General features: G+C 39.1%; 3 protein-coding genes across 3 annotated transcripts; 1 reads left to right on the top strand and 2 right to left on the bottom strand.

Moving 5' to 3' along the window:
- Window positions 1–21: 21 nt before the first annotated feature.
- On the top strand, window positions 22–2,985 carry LOC121946420. The gene is made up of 7 exons (XM_042490969.1): window positions 22–38; window positions 120–240; window positions 1,386–1,680; window positions 1,862–1,988; window positions 2,082–2,200; window positions 2,304–2,350; window positions 2,478–2,985. Exons 1-7 carry the CDS (start codon window positions 22–24, stop codon window positions 2,646–2,648), a joined length of 897 nt encoding a protein of 298 aa, XP_042346903.1. The 3' UTR covers window positions 2,649–2,985.
- A 1,726-nt stretch (window positions 2,986–4,711) lies between these two features.
- Window positions 4,712–7,876, bottom strand: LOC121946912 (pepsin A-like). The gene is made up of 9 exons (XM_042491738.1): window positions 7,821–7,876; window positions 7,433–7,574; window positions 7,157–7,274; window positions 6,103–6,221; window positions 5,802–5,998; window positions 5,593–5,709; window positions 5,367–5,511; window positions 5,075–5,173; window positions 4,712–4,974 (listed from the first exon to the last, which is right to left on the bottom strand). Exons 1-9 carry the CDS (start codon window positions 7,874–7,876, stop codon window positions 4,837–4,839), a joined length of 1,131 nt encoding a protein of 376 aa, XP_042347672.1. The 3' UTR covers window positions 4,712–4,836.
- A 2,712-nt stretch (window positions 7,877–10,588) lies between these two features.
- prok1 (prokineticin 1) lies at window positions 10,589–12,643 on the bottom strand. Its single transcript, XM_042491112.1, has 3 exons — window positions 12,461–12,643; window positions 11,050–11,175; window positions 10,589–10,708 (listed from the first exon to the last, which is right to left on the bottom strand). The coding sequence occupies exons 1-3, from the start codon at window positions 12,641–12,643 to the stop codon at window positions 10,589–10,591; spliced, it is 429 nt and encodes a 142-aa protein (XP_042347046.1).
- Between the last annotated feature and the right edge of the window lie 2,728 nt (window positions 12,644–15,371).

Raw genomic sequence — 15,371 nt, 5'->3', positions numbered from 1 at the left:
AGGATCATGTAGTGGTGATTTATGAAAACCACATACAGGTAAGTGTATTACTTCATAAGAAGTCACCTTAACTTATGGATACATGCAGTGTTTTAAGGTGCTAATGTTTTGTCTAACAGCTTTTCTGTTCGTCAGGCCCCGGATGGACAGTTCAAGTATGAGCACGACGGGGCCTTTCTCCAGGAGCAACAGGTGAGGCAGATGTTGATCACTCTGCAGTTAGAGATTGAATTTGACAAAGTGAGGCAGATAACCTTAAAATGCTCCACAGTGAGACGCATTGTTGGGAATTAATTGCTCCATTCTCTTCATGCTTGCTTTTCATGATTGCTTCAGGTGTTTAATAAGGTGAACGCTGACACCAACGGGACATTTATGGCCACAGCACACTTTTGCTGGTGACACTTTTTTTTTTAAAAAAAAAAGTAGACATCACTTCCTGCATAGTATACATTTAGTGGAAATGCAGTGACCATGGACCATATGAAATAATTCTATAAAGACCAAAACTGTTTTCTGTGCCAGGCTGTAAAGTTGTTTACTTCTGCTATAAAGTTCAATATTTTAACATGAGGGTCTATGGGGATTGATTTGCCTCTGGAGTCAGCCTCAAGTGGCCACTTAAGGAACTGCAATTTTTGGCACTCCCATGTGGGAGTGGTTTCATTTTTCAGCCTCGGATGCTAGTGGTTGGCAGTGACACATCAAAAGCAAAGTCCTTACAAAAGAAATCTGTTTGAACACTTCAGTTAGAAATGAGTCTATGCAATGTTATAGTCATTGTGAGATTATCATATTGCATTACAATGTGGTAATGACAGTAACAGCATGTGTCAACATTTTGGCAATAGAACAGTGCAGGGAGGGATGCAATGATGGGAAAACATGAGCAATGTAATGTAATCCAGTATGAGCATACCACAAACTACAACCTCAAAAAGAACAGAGTTTAGTCAACATCCGTCTGACAGTGTGAGCACCAGCAGAGCTATATTATTAGGTCATATACCCTCTTGCTCCTGTGTACACCATCTGTACATCTGCATTATGGAAACAGTTACAAAGAAGTTAAAAATGATGTATATTAGAAGCATGCCACAATGTCTTTTAAGAGGACATCTGTCTGTGTTCTCCAGCTGATGAACTGACAACTTCCCTCTTTCTTCAGCTAGGAGGGGCCTCAAATGCTCTAAAAGAGAGGAAAACTGTCCAAAGTGATGAGCCTTAGTGAGCATTACACTGAAGATGAAGTTTTCCTTTGTCTTGCTCCTTTTATTAGGTATATTTAGAAATAAAGAAGCCAAATTTAAAATTTTTCTGTTCTCTGGTGCCTGTAATTTCACATTAATAAGGAATTTTGTTTTGCAGAGATTCCTCATTCAAAGGGGCAGCAGAGGATCGAGGAGTTTGAACACGTCCTGCTTAGACTCGCCTTCCCTTCATTTTACAATAGTTACAACAAATCCTGCTGTAAACTCTATCCAGGAGGATGCTACAAGCTGCTGGACAGTGCAGGATTCACCTGTGATTTACTGAAAGGAAGAGTTACAAAAACTGAGAAAGATGGCTGGATAGAATTTAAAATATCGAATGTGCGGTTTGTGGACGGAGGCTATTACAGATGTATTGTTCTGGGAACTCAAAACCGCATATACAGTGATTACTACGTCGAGGTATCTGGTAAGCAGTCTTATAATATTCATTGATGTGATGTGGTAAATGTGAATTATGCTTCATTATTACATATATATTACATAAATGTTAACTTGCAAAATAATATTTTAATGTTTTCCCTGGTAAAGTCAGAAACAATTGCAAAGGTCATAAACTCTGTAAACTTATTCGATATTGCATTTTGCAGAGGTTTCAGGTCATCACAGACAGTCTCAGCCTTTACTGACAACGACCATCAAAGCCCCCAACAGCTCCACAACGCTGCCAGACTCCACTGGTCCTCATCTGGCACAGGACCACAGTGACAGTCCCAGGTATTCACTCTGGCCAAAATGCATCAGAAAATGAGTAATCTGCAAACAGTGCAGTCTGACTGATGATAAGATATGATTTTATTCCCTCTTCAGAGTTCCCTGGAGTTTTGGCCTCCCACTAGCTGTCATTGTGTCCCTTACAGTGATGATTTTGGTCACTTCAGTTATCGGTGTTGTTTGCTGCAGAGTCAAGGCAAAGTGTAAACAGCCGGGTAAGCAGTTTTCTTAAACTGATGATCACAAAGATCTTGGTGTCTGAAAAAAGCACTGTGCATCTTTGTGGAATGAGAAAACGTGATATTGTTTTCTTTGCAGACAAATATGGAGAAACTCTGTGTGAGTCACAGAAACAAGAGGCCCCGGTGAGTGCTAAACAGGGAACATGTAGCGTCTGTGATTCATAGTCACTTGTTTTTGGAAAGCACATTACATGTTTATGGTTCAGACTTCCTCCACAACACTGTCTCTGACAAAGTGTGTCTCCCACAGGAAACAAGCGGCATAGTCTACACAACGGTGGACTTCAGAGCTCACCAGAAACTGACAGAGGTGTACGCAAACCTGAGGGTGCACAATACACAAACGGCAGCCCCTGACTCAACCTGGAACGCAGAGCATGATGGGATGGTGGAGTACTCCACGCTGGCGATCCATCAGTAAATACATGTAAAAGCTTTTTTTTCTGTATTTAATTGGATTGATATTCTTTGTTACACCCCAGTGTTTCTTAAGGGAACCCCAGTGATATTACTTATAAACATTAGTTTACTAGTCATGGTTAGTACTACTCAGCCACACCAGGCAGGAGAGATCTAACAAAGACATGCGTTTGGTTGAATTAAAGGGACAGTTCACTCAAAAATAAAAAAAATCATATTTTTCCTCTTACTTGTAATCATATTTATCATTTTGGTGTGAGTTGCAGAGCACCACAAGCTAAGAGCCATCTAGATCCGTTATATTGGCGAGAAGGCAGACATCTCTACAGCTGATATCACCAACACTCTGCAATTCACAACAAAACAAACTAGATTGTTAAATAGCACTACAGCTAAAAGGAAAAATGTATGTAATTTTGATTTTGGGATGAACTGTCCCTTATAAAGAAAATGTAGAAGCCAGCACTTTTCGAGCTTGACCTATATTAGGGACTAAAAATCATCATCTGCTGCTGCTTTAATTTGAAATTTTCCTTTGTCTGTTTTGCAGCCGCCAATTTTATGACAGTGCAGTGTTGAAACATTAAACTAACCTTTTAAGTGTATATAGCATGTGTTGTTTGTGAAAATGCTAAATGAAATCGAAATTAAACAATAGTGGATTAAAGACATGAACATTGTCTGGTAAAATTAGGACAAAACTTTGGTGTTTGCTTCCACGTGGCTTTCTCTGAGTCCTTTCAAGGCTGAGTTCACGGGTTGAAACGGCAGCAGAGTTGTCAGATTATGTCATCAGGTTAACTTTTGTTATATCAGTGTTTTTCCTTATCAGTTTCTTCTCGATAACAACTCAGCCCTCTGGCTATTCTGAGAGCTGCTCGATATTCTATTTTTGGCCTCTTCTTCCTTTACACAAAAAAAAGCTGTTGGCAATTCTTATTGTATTCCTCCATAAAAGGTCAAGTTTCAATTCAGAGCGAATGAATGAGCAGATGGAACAGCCTCTGATTCCTGTGACATTTCTGTGCAGCGATGTAACACAAAACTTGAGATTTTTTTTTGCTGCACTGATGTGTGATCTTCCCAGTGGTGCCCTTAGACATTTCTCACAGGGGTGGCACACCAAACCAAATATCCAAAACTGAATTTTAGAAATTCTGTGCTGTTAGTTGTATACAGGCTAGTTGAGCACTATGTCAATATAAGAGTGAAGGAATCACATATTGATATACATTATACTTTTTTTTTTTTTTTTTTTTATACAAATATACAGTTTTAATTTGAAGGAGTTCATTGACTGTAGGGATCAAAAAACTTACTGGAAAAAGCCTCCAATGTAGTGAGGACTCATACCCATAGAGTCTAATTTGACTTAGATAGTTCAAGGGAACCCATTGAAAACTGCCATACAAATTCTTCTCTTACAATCAAAAAATTTAGGGGTGCTATGTAGCACCCTGTCAGAAAAGCTATGGGTTCATGATTTGTACCAATGCGTGGGTGGATAATGAGACAACAGGCTGCTGGGCACAGATATGCAAAAGGCCCCATCACCTCACCTACATATGAGCATCAAACACAGACTTTGTGGTTTTACTTTTTTTGTTGTTGTTGTTTCGCATGTCTTTGTCGTCTTTATGCATCTTTTTGTGGATTTGGTTTTCTTTGAGGTAATTTTGTTTCTCTTTCCCAGTTCCTTTGCATCTCTTTGTAGTCTTTTTAAGTCTCCTCTGGGTCAGTACAGTGTAACAGTAATTTGAGTGATATTTTGCAGATGAAGGCAAGAGGGGTTATTTGGGCCACTGTGCCCGTGCCTGGCATGCCCATTCAGAAATCCATCCAATATAAGCCTCTAAAAAACAGTGATGTCTGACTCCAGTTATTTTCTCTGGGTGCATTAGGAGAGCCAGCAAGATGTAGGGCTATGCCCGCTGGCCCCACCTTGGGGGCGACACTGGATCTTTGTTTTACTCACCACATAAACACACACACACACACACACACACACACACACACTACACAGAATACTTTTATTTGCTATAATCTATTTAATGCAAAGGCAGCTACAAAATGTTCACATGTATTTCCACAATCTCCATTTGCACATTTTTTTTGTTGTCATTCTTAATCAGACAAGCTCCCACAGGGAAATACACATTAATAGCTTATTCATAAGGAGACTCATTTGATTACACAGACTTGACCAGACCGATGTACTGAGATTGGTAATTAAAGATGGTGTAGTACTCCCTGATGAAGACGTCTCCCAGGATCCAGAGCTGGTCATTGCCACCCTGGCCAAAGCCAGTGTTGCAGCCATAGTAGCTCTGTGTAGAGACAGGAGAAAATACATTTACTTTCCATCCAAATCGTCACTGTACTTTTGAAAAAGTGTGTGTTGTACTAATTGGCAGGGGTGTAACTGACCCTTGAGACGTAGGCAGAGGCAGGGACAGTGAAGTCGTGTCCGTTGAGAGTGAAGGTGACTTCAGGCATGCTCTGGACGTTCTGGCAGTTCACTGTAGCCTGTGAGAAGAACGTCACACACAGTTGAATACCTCGTAGCAGAAGTTGTATTTATTGGTATTTTACAAGTTTCCAGCTGAAAAAAGTCACTAAGTCCTGCTTAATTATTTTTATAGGAGACTGTTGACGTCAGAGCACAAACTGTCTGTTTACTCTGGGTTCAGAAAGTGGTGCGGTCGATTGCATGACTCACCTCTCCGTACTGGTTGGTTGAGGCTCCAACCCAGGCATTCATGTTGTTGATGTCATTGGTTGGGCCGACGATCAGGGAGGTACCAGTGTCAATGATGGCCTGGCAGCCACCAGCGCAGGCCACAGTCTGTCCATTGATGGTAACACTGCAAGGAGAATCACAGTCAAGCCAGGAAGCTTTGTACAATTTGTTTGTAGTTAGTATTTTGTTTATATTTCCTTTGTACCTGTCCATTTTGATCTGCCAATAGGTGGCAGAGGTCAGAGGGATCCAAGTGACTTGTCCAGTGTAGTGGCTGCTGTCAATACCACCAAAGATCACTTCGCTGCCCTGCTCACTGTTGCTAAGAGAGGGAAAAAAAACAAATGTCACAATTAAACAGCATGGGAAAATGCTCCCCATGCTCCCAACCAGATTTCCACCCTGCTTCAGTACCTGCTCAGGTAGACGGAGAACATAGGCTGCGACACCAGTCCCTGCTTTATCATGTTGTCAAAGACAGGCACGACATTGTCAGAGGCAATGGACTGGAAGGCCAATCCCAGAATGCCGTCAGCTGACATGTGAGCCATGAAGGGAGCCTCTGTTTGGCTAATTCCGAACACCTGGTTTTGCACGGAGAGGCCGCCCACCTGGACACACAAGACAGCTGTCAGTCACAGTTCAACAGACCACGGCTATATGCCTGTTTGAAGTGTAAATAGATTATGCATTTTGTTCCAGCGGCTTTGGTTACCTCAACAGTGTCACTGGCCAGATACCCAGTCATGCTGCCGGTGCCGTACTGGATAGACAAAGCCCTGTCGCCCCATTTGAAGGTGGAGGACTGCTGTGGGTTGAATTTTCTGTGGTTCTCTGTGGAGGAGTGGTGCAAATGTGTATTTTAGGAAAATGCCAAAAAACTTGGACCTTCTCTCGTCATGGAATAACTGCACACAGTGTCGTACCTCTGCTTATACTTGATAAACTCTACTAGTTGTTCATCAAGTAATTACATCTTCTTCTATATACTTCAAATACTGCATTACAAGTTAAATGTCTAAAATCTAAGTTTGACCTAAGTAGAAGTGCAGAATTATTAGGAGAAAATGTACTTTAGTTTCAAAGATACAATTTTGCACAGTTATTCCTGCTAGTGTAATACAGTCATACTGCTGCATTATTATTGACCTGCTGCGTTATTATTGACGCTGCATTACTATGTATGCATGCAGCCTGTGAAAGTGGAGCTACTACTTATTTCATTTATGCATGGTTAAGTAATTTAATCTATAACAATCTGTTTATTCATTTCAGCACATATATCTCATAAAATAATTTTATTTTCTGTATTTAAAGTAGTTTTCTGCAAAGTAAAAATTGTCAAATTAATGAAGTGGAAATAAATACATTTTTAAAAAGTAGCAAGAAAACTAAGATATTCAATTTAAGTACAAGTACCTCAAGATTGCACTTTGGTAGATATAGTTCATTATGTCACACCATTACGTTAAACACTATCCAAATGTTTGAGGCATATCGGTTAACTTTTAGCAGCCTGGGTTGCAGTGGGAGTCTCAGTCACTGGTATCAATTTTATTGGGGATGTTAGACACGAAAGTAACAGGAGTTTATTTTGAAGACATTACCACCATAAATTGGTGCATGAAAATTCCCCAAATTAAGTATTTGACACTTAAACTTTACTTGACTGTGTCTCCAAGCCCATGCTGTCACAGCAGCACGTAAATGCACTACTAATGAAGATAATTGAAACTAAGCCCTACGCCCCTGATCTCACTAACACTTACGGCAGGCCTGGCTAGAGCAGTAGACTGAGGGGATCCACAGGTTGGAAGATCCGGTGTCAAAGATGACGCTGAAGGACTGAGGAGGGGTGCCGATGGAGATCACACCATAGTAGGACAGCTAGAGGGACGCAACACATTAAAAGATGCATATTAACATGAGTTTGACTCAAATGTAGCACAGAGTATGATTTTGTTTTGAAATATTGCAGCAACATAGGTGGATATGTTTTCTTTCAAGATGACAAAAAATCGAGACAAACTTGGAAACAGACTTACGTCAGCATCATTGGTCATGGCCTCAGTTCCACTCTGATAGAACTTGACCATGGGGTTATATGGATGCTTCTTCCTGTACTCCTCCCACAGTCCTTTCTCCTGCAGGTCTTGCCTGGCAGTCTTTCCCTTAATGAGGGGAATCCTACATACAAAAAGTTCAATAGAGAATCAGCAAAAAGCACAGCAGCTTTATAAGCTGGAGAAATCAGTAAGCTCTACTTCGAACTTTTTGAAGTTCGAAAGGTGCGATAGCTCAAAGCAAGATGGTCTTTAGACTTTCCCTCAGGAATAGTAGATGGAGAGATTGCCTTTCAGCCTATTCAGGTGTAAAATGTCAAAGAAATGAATGAACAGGTTGCTTTTCAACCAGCGACCCAGTCAGACTTACTTAAGGAAGCATTCGGAGAGAGCCACGAGGGCTGACAGGACCACGAGCCACTTCATTGTGTCACTTCACTGTTGGACAAGTGAAGTTTGAGTTGCAGAGTCCACCCTTAAATACAACAAATCAAGGTTGTGCCTCTAAAATGCCCTTCTGCATAAGGTGATATCATGTATCAGCTTGAGATAAGAAATATGCAATATGGTGCCTCTTATCTAAAAGCAAATATCCCATTAAACAAATGGACATTGAAAACTTTTGCTGAAATTTAAAAAATATTTTGTAACAACAATTTACTCTGTGTTTAGGGGTGCTTTAGTAAATGCGGCTAAGATTTTGAATGTATGTTGCTTGTATTTCGTTTGAATAAAGACACACTATTCTTAATGTTGTGCAACAACCACTTGTTATTATGAGCCACGATGATGTTGCAACGACTGGCTTTGTTTTCACCTTGTGAGTCGTCGCCTGTCATCATGGCAAATGTGGTTCTGGTGCCCACTGTTGTAGCAGGAACTACGACTGAGGCTGTTCTGAATATTTTGACAGGTGTTTACAAATCTGTGTGTGGACAGATTTTGTCAATACCATAGTGTCAGAACCATGAAAGATGCAGTCATGAAACATTACAGGTGTGCATTTGAGATAAAAATGAAGGCTCAGGTTGAAGATGGTTGTGGTACATTCAAGGACACGGCACGTAAGGGGTAGGATAGGGGCCAATGGTCCCCATAATTTTATGCCCGGGCCAAAATTTGTTTTAAGTCACAGATCACTGTGTTGCAGCTGGAGTGACCCCACCACAAGATTGTTGGTAGTTGAAATATTTGTGTTTTATTGTACTAAAGAGATATACTTGCAATGCAAAAGTAATGCTAATGTAACAGTGCTAATGTTTATGTCAGCAATGTTGATTTATTTCCTGTAAGTCAAGAAGTCAATTCAGCAGAAATGATTGTTAAAGGAAAAGTGTCAGAGGATTGACTTTTGTTATCTAACACATTGAGATAAGTCTTTAACGGAGTGCACATTTAATGTGTTGACATGTAGATCAGGAGATTTCGTGTTCGGAGATCCTGTTTAACATTGATATGGAAACTTTCCACAGGTGTGAGCTCAGGTCACTTATTGGGCAGGGTTATCTGATAACAGTAGGACGCAAAACAAAGACACAGCGACATGGTGTGACGTATGAACAAAGAATAAAAAACACAGCAAACTCAGTATATAACATATACTATTTGACTCTGATTGGAAAGTTAATTACTTATCATATTTACATAGTTTATATTAAATACCATTTCATCTTTAAATCCAAATTAAAGATCATTATTCATAATTACTTACATAACCATGGCTTGCATTTGGCTTCACAAAAACTGTTTTTGCTGTGATATTTAATAGAATACAGAAAATAACCCTTATCAAAGCACATTTTTGTAAAAACTGTTACATTTTTTCAGGTGGAAGTAGCAATACAACAGTGTAAAAATATTCCATTACGGGGAAAAGTCTTAGATAAGTAATAGCAGTATACAACATCATTAAAAGTACTTTTTGTGCAGAAAATGGCTCCCGTCAGTGTTATAGGTATCCTAGTATTTGATTATTTTTCTATTATTCATTAAAGCATAAGCAGCTTTTTATATTGTAACTGGTCAAACTAATTCTGTCATGTAGATCAATCTACAGTAAAGAATTCTATTTTATTACCTTGTCTGCAAAGTAACTACAGCTGTTGATATGATGAAGTAAAAAGTACAGTTTTTTTCCTCTTAGATAAGGAAATCTAGTTATATTCCAGCACTGTCATTATACTTTAATGATGCCATAAATCATAATATCTCTGGTGGTTTATTGTTTTGTGTTTAATTCCATTAAATTTATTTGACCCTTTTTGTTGTCTTTTTAACAAATATTTTAGTAAAAATAATGATAATGCAATTGCTACTACTATAACAACTACTAATAGTAATAATGATAATATTTGTAACAACAATATGTAATCATAATACGCATTTATATACCTTTATCATTTGCTTGTAAAAAACAGTGCAGGGAGGATTCAATGTCTTACACAAAGATACTACAGCAGAACAAAAGACAATGTGTGTGGAAAAAGATCACAAATTTCTTTAAAAACAAACAAAAAAACAAACAAAAAACAGCATAAATATTGTGATGGAAATGTTGCGGTGGAACTGCCCTTTAATTCACATCCGCAGAGGTTAAATATTTGGCAGTCAGTCAGGTCATCAGTTCAGTTACATATCAGGGTAATGAGTTTGCTCATGAAGGTTAGAGACTTAATGTACATGACCTTCATCACAATCATGACCGTGATTAAAACCACTTGACATCCAATAACACACATCATGTTGAATCAAGAAACAAAAACGTAACATGAAAAAAAAAACTGTACACATAGCACGTGTCCACAACAGTGTTATTATTATACTTTTATTGACAATCATATTTTATACATTTCTCTTGATAAATTCACATAAAGTGAGCATGAAACAAACCAGCAAATGTTTCAAATTCATCACAAATACCTTTGTTTTTATGAAGTAAAAAGTGTCTGCTGTGGCTGTGCTTAGATTACACTCTCTTGACATTTCTGTCCTTGACGTGTGGATTGATAGAATCCAAACTAAGTATTATAGTGCATAGAGTACATGGATGAAGAATACAGCCGGTGAAGATTAAATATGTTTCTGATCCACAGCCTGGTCAATTCTTCACTCTGATGCTGTTCCTGCTGAATATTTGAGTTAAAAGTCCAGGTTTTTGAAGTCATCAGTGCATCTATACTTGCTTTCACCGAATCTGGAGCATGCCAAGTGAGGGAGGCAGGGGCAGGTGTGATGTTGCCTTTTTCCTGGATAGGGCACCTGAATGTGGGAGAGAAGAGGGGGAAGGATAATCTGACAGTGTAAATCCTTCATGAGCTGACAAGTGCAGGTCTTAAAAAGTCTGACTTAAGAGACGGATGTGTGTGATTGTTGCCATCTCTAGATGATCACAGTGATGTATGGCTCTGATTGGCCGGCTCACTCTGGAGAAGATCGATAGCGTCTGCAGTTATCAGCAGCTTTTCTAAAGCTTTAGCCAACCTGCCAGCAGTTTGATATAATCTGAATTTCCACCAAAGAAGAAAAGAAATGTGGGTGAGAAAGTATGAACGTGTGAGTGTGTGATGGAGGAAGATAAGTGACATCACATTTCTCCCCACCTTGTGGCTAAAGGGGTGGCATTCGTCCCCTTCCACACCTCTTGGGACACACATCCTCAGGCCCCTCAGCCATAGACTAACAGCACAGCAAAGACCAAACCCACACTGCACGTCTCTTTCACAGGCCTGCAGGACAGACAGAGATGAGGGGTGGAGGACAGACAGAAAAGAATAAAAGAGGCAGACGAGCAGAGTCCTTTTGATGCCAGTGACTCAGTTTTGCTCATGTTAATGGAGATACCCTTTTATGTTTGAATTCATTCTTACTTGTTGTAACAGAGATGCTCTCTCATGTTCTTACAGTGAGAGCCATTTTATCCTTTGCCTGTCATCTCCTTAATCAGTTTACAAATGAATATCAATCGGAGGACTGAGATAATTTCCTCTCGTTTTTCCAGTGGACTTGAAGCGGAGGAGGATGTGGTCCCCTGTCAGTCATGTGTAATCAAATTTTATCCAGAAATGTGAACTGTGCTGTGTGCATATATACAATTCTTTGAATATTAAAAGCTTCAATGTGAAAAAAATCAGTGTAGGACAAGATGTTAAGAGTGCAGATAAAGCTTCTCAATATAAAATTAATGCTGAAACTATTTGATTTGTGGATTGATCAATCAAAATAAAATAAATTGCCAATTTTGATATTAGGTTAATTGTTTAAGCAATTTACCAAAAAAAAAAAAAAAAAACATTGCTGGTTCCTGCTTCTCTGGGGATTTGTTGCTTTTGTCTGTTTTATATTGGTGTAAATTCAATATTTTTGAATGATTGTTTAATAGATGTTCCCTTTTTTTACCGAACATGTAAAATACAACAAAAACAGCATTTAAAAACCTATGAATAACAAACGGAAAATAAAGACAATAAATGCTGTCCACAATTGCCTCAATTATATGCGTGAAAGGGAGTAGAAAGAAGTATTTCCTTATTTATTCCTACCCCTTTGGTGTATAATTCCAAGAAAACCCAAGGCTTGTCATACATTAACTGCTGCACATGGGTTGTTGACTGTTGATCAGACAAAAAAACCCCCGAGAAACTTGAAGAAGTCCTCTCAGTGTCTGGAAAACTATAATGGACATTTGTCTCTATTTTACACATATATGGACTAAATGATTAATTGAATAATTAAGAAAATAATTGACAGATTAAGCAAAAACAAAAATAGTTGTTAGTTGCAGTCCTGGTGAGGAAGTAAAATCACAGTTTTTTAAAAGACTTTTAAAATGAAGGAAGGCAATCACACAAAGAGAAGATAATAATGTATTTTTTTCTTCAGTTAGACATTACTCAAAAGAGCAAATGAAGTAATTTAGAGTAATTAGACGCTCCTCTAAAAACTAATCTAAGTCTAACCTAATAAACTGATGTAATACTAAAAAACAGTGTGCAGCAGAAACCTTTCACTCACCCCTGTGATGACGGCTCCTCTGGTCAAGCTCAGAGACACCAGCAGGGAGGACAGCAGCACCGCCCTGAAGCCCATGACAGCAACAGGAGAACTGGACTCTCTCAGGACCCTCAACACTAGACGACAGCTGTTAACGGTCTGTCCTGCACCTCGCACTGAATCCCCGGCTCTCCAGTCAGGCATCAAGGTTCCCAGAACTCCTTAGAGGGGGGAGTCACACTCTCTCCTTCTCTTCATCCACCTCCGACCCCCTCCCAACCCTCCCTCCCCATGTCTGAGATCTCCCCACGCCCTCTCTGCCTGTCTCCTCAGAAGCTTTGTCATCTTACTCATCCAGATGACAGCTGATGGAGGCTCACAGTCGTCCCCTCTATGTGTCCATCTTCGTCTTTTACAGAGGGTCTGACCATACATCTGCTCGTGGCAGAGTTTCAATGACTCAAACAGTTCAAACTAACAAAAAAAATGGAAAACTCAACAAGTGATGACATTCATATAAACTAAAATGGATCTGATGCCTCTCTGTGAGGAAAAGGGCACAGGTGCCATGAAAACCAGATTTATTTGTCTGCCAAAGACAAGACAAATCAACATCAAAGTCATTTAACAAGTTTATTGAAATTACCACGGGCTGACTCATGAACTGGGCTTCGGGATGGCAAGTGATACCCCTTATTTTATTATGTGATATGTGTGCCAGGATGGCTGTGACAGCTCTGTGATTAGGGCTGCACGGTATGCATAAAAAATTTAACTCATGTTGCGATTGCATTTTGTATCACGATTTTAGTGGGAATGGTGAAATTTTGCAGTTCATTGCCATGGTAACATATATAGCCTATGTATACATATATAGCCTATATATATATATATATATATATATATATATATATAGCCTATTACAGTCTTATTTTATTAAAGCATTTTTTTGTGTGTATATATGTGTATGTATATATATATATATATATATGTATGTATGTATGTATGTATGTATGTATGAACAGCTCTGTATCAAACAAGAATGTTGCCTTTTTTGGCCAGGGCATCTCTCTAGCACTAAAGTGCTTCATTTATAATGGTGTGTTGTGACACATTTTACTTTATCAAAATATTGCTGCTCTTGCAATATGGACGTTGCTCTTGGCTGTATTGTGATTTTGATAATATTTTGAGTAATTGTGCAGCCCCAGTTGTCTTTATTTTTAGCTAAACATTGGCAGTTTATCCATACTGAGAGAATAAGACCTATGAAATTAAAATGCTTTGTTTGGTGCATATTTTGAAATATCAACTTTGATATAAAACATGTTATTTCTGTTCAGAGTTTGGTCTTTTTGAGGGATGGTTCAGTTTCTTTCCAGGTCTAACATGACGCCTCTTTAATTATTGTTTCATTAAAGGTCCAGTGTGTAGGAATTAGGGTCATCTATTTGCAGAAATGGTGACTAATATTAATAACTACATGTTTTCATTAGTTTATAATCAGCTGAAAAGAACAATTGTTTTGTTTTTGTTACCTTAAATGAGCGATTTATACCTACTTACGAAGTGGGACCTCTTCCACATGCACTGCCATGTTTTTTTCTACAGTAGCCCAGAGCGGACAAATCAAATACTGGCTCAGCATAAGGTCATGGTGTTTTTGCACTTTAGTGTCAGTCACTGCGATTTTCCTACACAATTGGCACATGGGAGACGTTTCAGTTCTGCAACCTCTGCATCCAATACATGCCACTAGAACTTTAATCTGCTATTTGCACTGACTTCTTTTCTAAAGTAAATGAATCACAATGCTAAAAGTGTGAGCCTATTTTGACACTCTTTCTCACTACACATCACTGACAGTGCTCATTAACTGCTGTGTCCCTTGATGGATAACAGAAATGATAAATGAGTCCCTGAATTATATTAGCTGTTATACAGAATTTGACAGGGTGACGATACACTGACTCAGAGGCAGATCTCTATATCAGTTCATTTGGAGATTTATTGAAGTTATAAAGTGGCCATATGTAGCAAATAATGGGATCCACTGTTAATGCCAACCTCCCTTCATACAAGATTAAATATTCTTTGCTCAGTGTTTGACGTACTATCTTGTGGGTGTTTAAAAAGGGAAGAAAATATCATGTGTGTGAATTATAAATTATTCTGCATGCATAAACTTGGATGTGTGTGTGCCTACGTGGGTGCCTGGACAGTGATGAGCAGCAGGTTGTCAGAGAACGCATCCGGGCTCTGATTTAAGCTGTGAGGAGAGAAATGTGAGAGAGCAAAGAGGTGAGGGGAAGATAGAAGGATTAGAGGTGAGGAGGGAGAGCGTACCCCATGGGTTAGTCAGCAGCACATTACCCTGCTGCTGTGCAGGTGATGGATTCCTCCAATGCAGTGGCCACATAATTACATTCACCCATTTCTGCCCTGTCAGCAGGAGCACTGAAGCCTTGCCGTCTTGGGACAGGCAACAGAAATCATGCAGGGAGGTGAGCCCAGGCAGTGGCCTCCAGCTAACTTTGGAACAAAACACAAAATCCATCAATAAAACACAGCGAGAAACAAGGTCTCTACTTTAGAGTTGTGATATTAACACTATATTTTAAGTTCAATAGGTATTGGTTATGTTCACATTATGTTGCTTTAGTATTTATCATGCTGAATCATGTTTGCACCAGGCTGTTGGGATGAATCTCCTGTTAAATGGTATGGTAAAGATGATTTTGCTTCAAAAGATTATTTCAATTCTCAGTGATAAAATCTGAGCCTTAAACAAAAACTTCATGTTTCTCCAAATAAGTGTTTATGACTGAGGAACATGTGACACTGAAACTGTTATAAGCGACCTCAGCTTATTGAGCGAGTCATCTGATTGTGACTGCTGGTGCAATGCTTGAGAACAAAGTGGGAACTGGAT

The sequence above is a fragment of the Plectropomus leopardus genome, chromosome 8 (genome assembly GCF_008729295.1).
Source record: "Plectropomus leopardus isolate mb chromosome 8, YSFRI_Pleo_2.0, whole genome shotgun sequence".
Classification (NCBI taxonomy): Eukaryota; Metazoa; Chordata; class Actinopteri; order Perciformes; family Serranidae; genus Plectropomus; species Plectropomus leopardus.
This window is presented reverse-complemented; position numbering and strand designations above follow the sequence as displayed.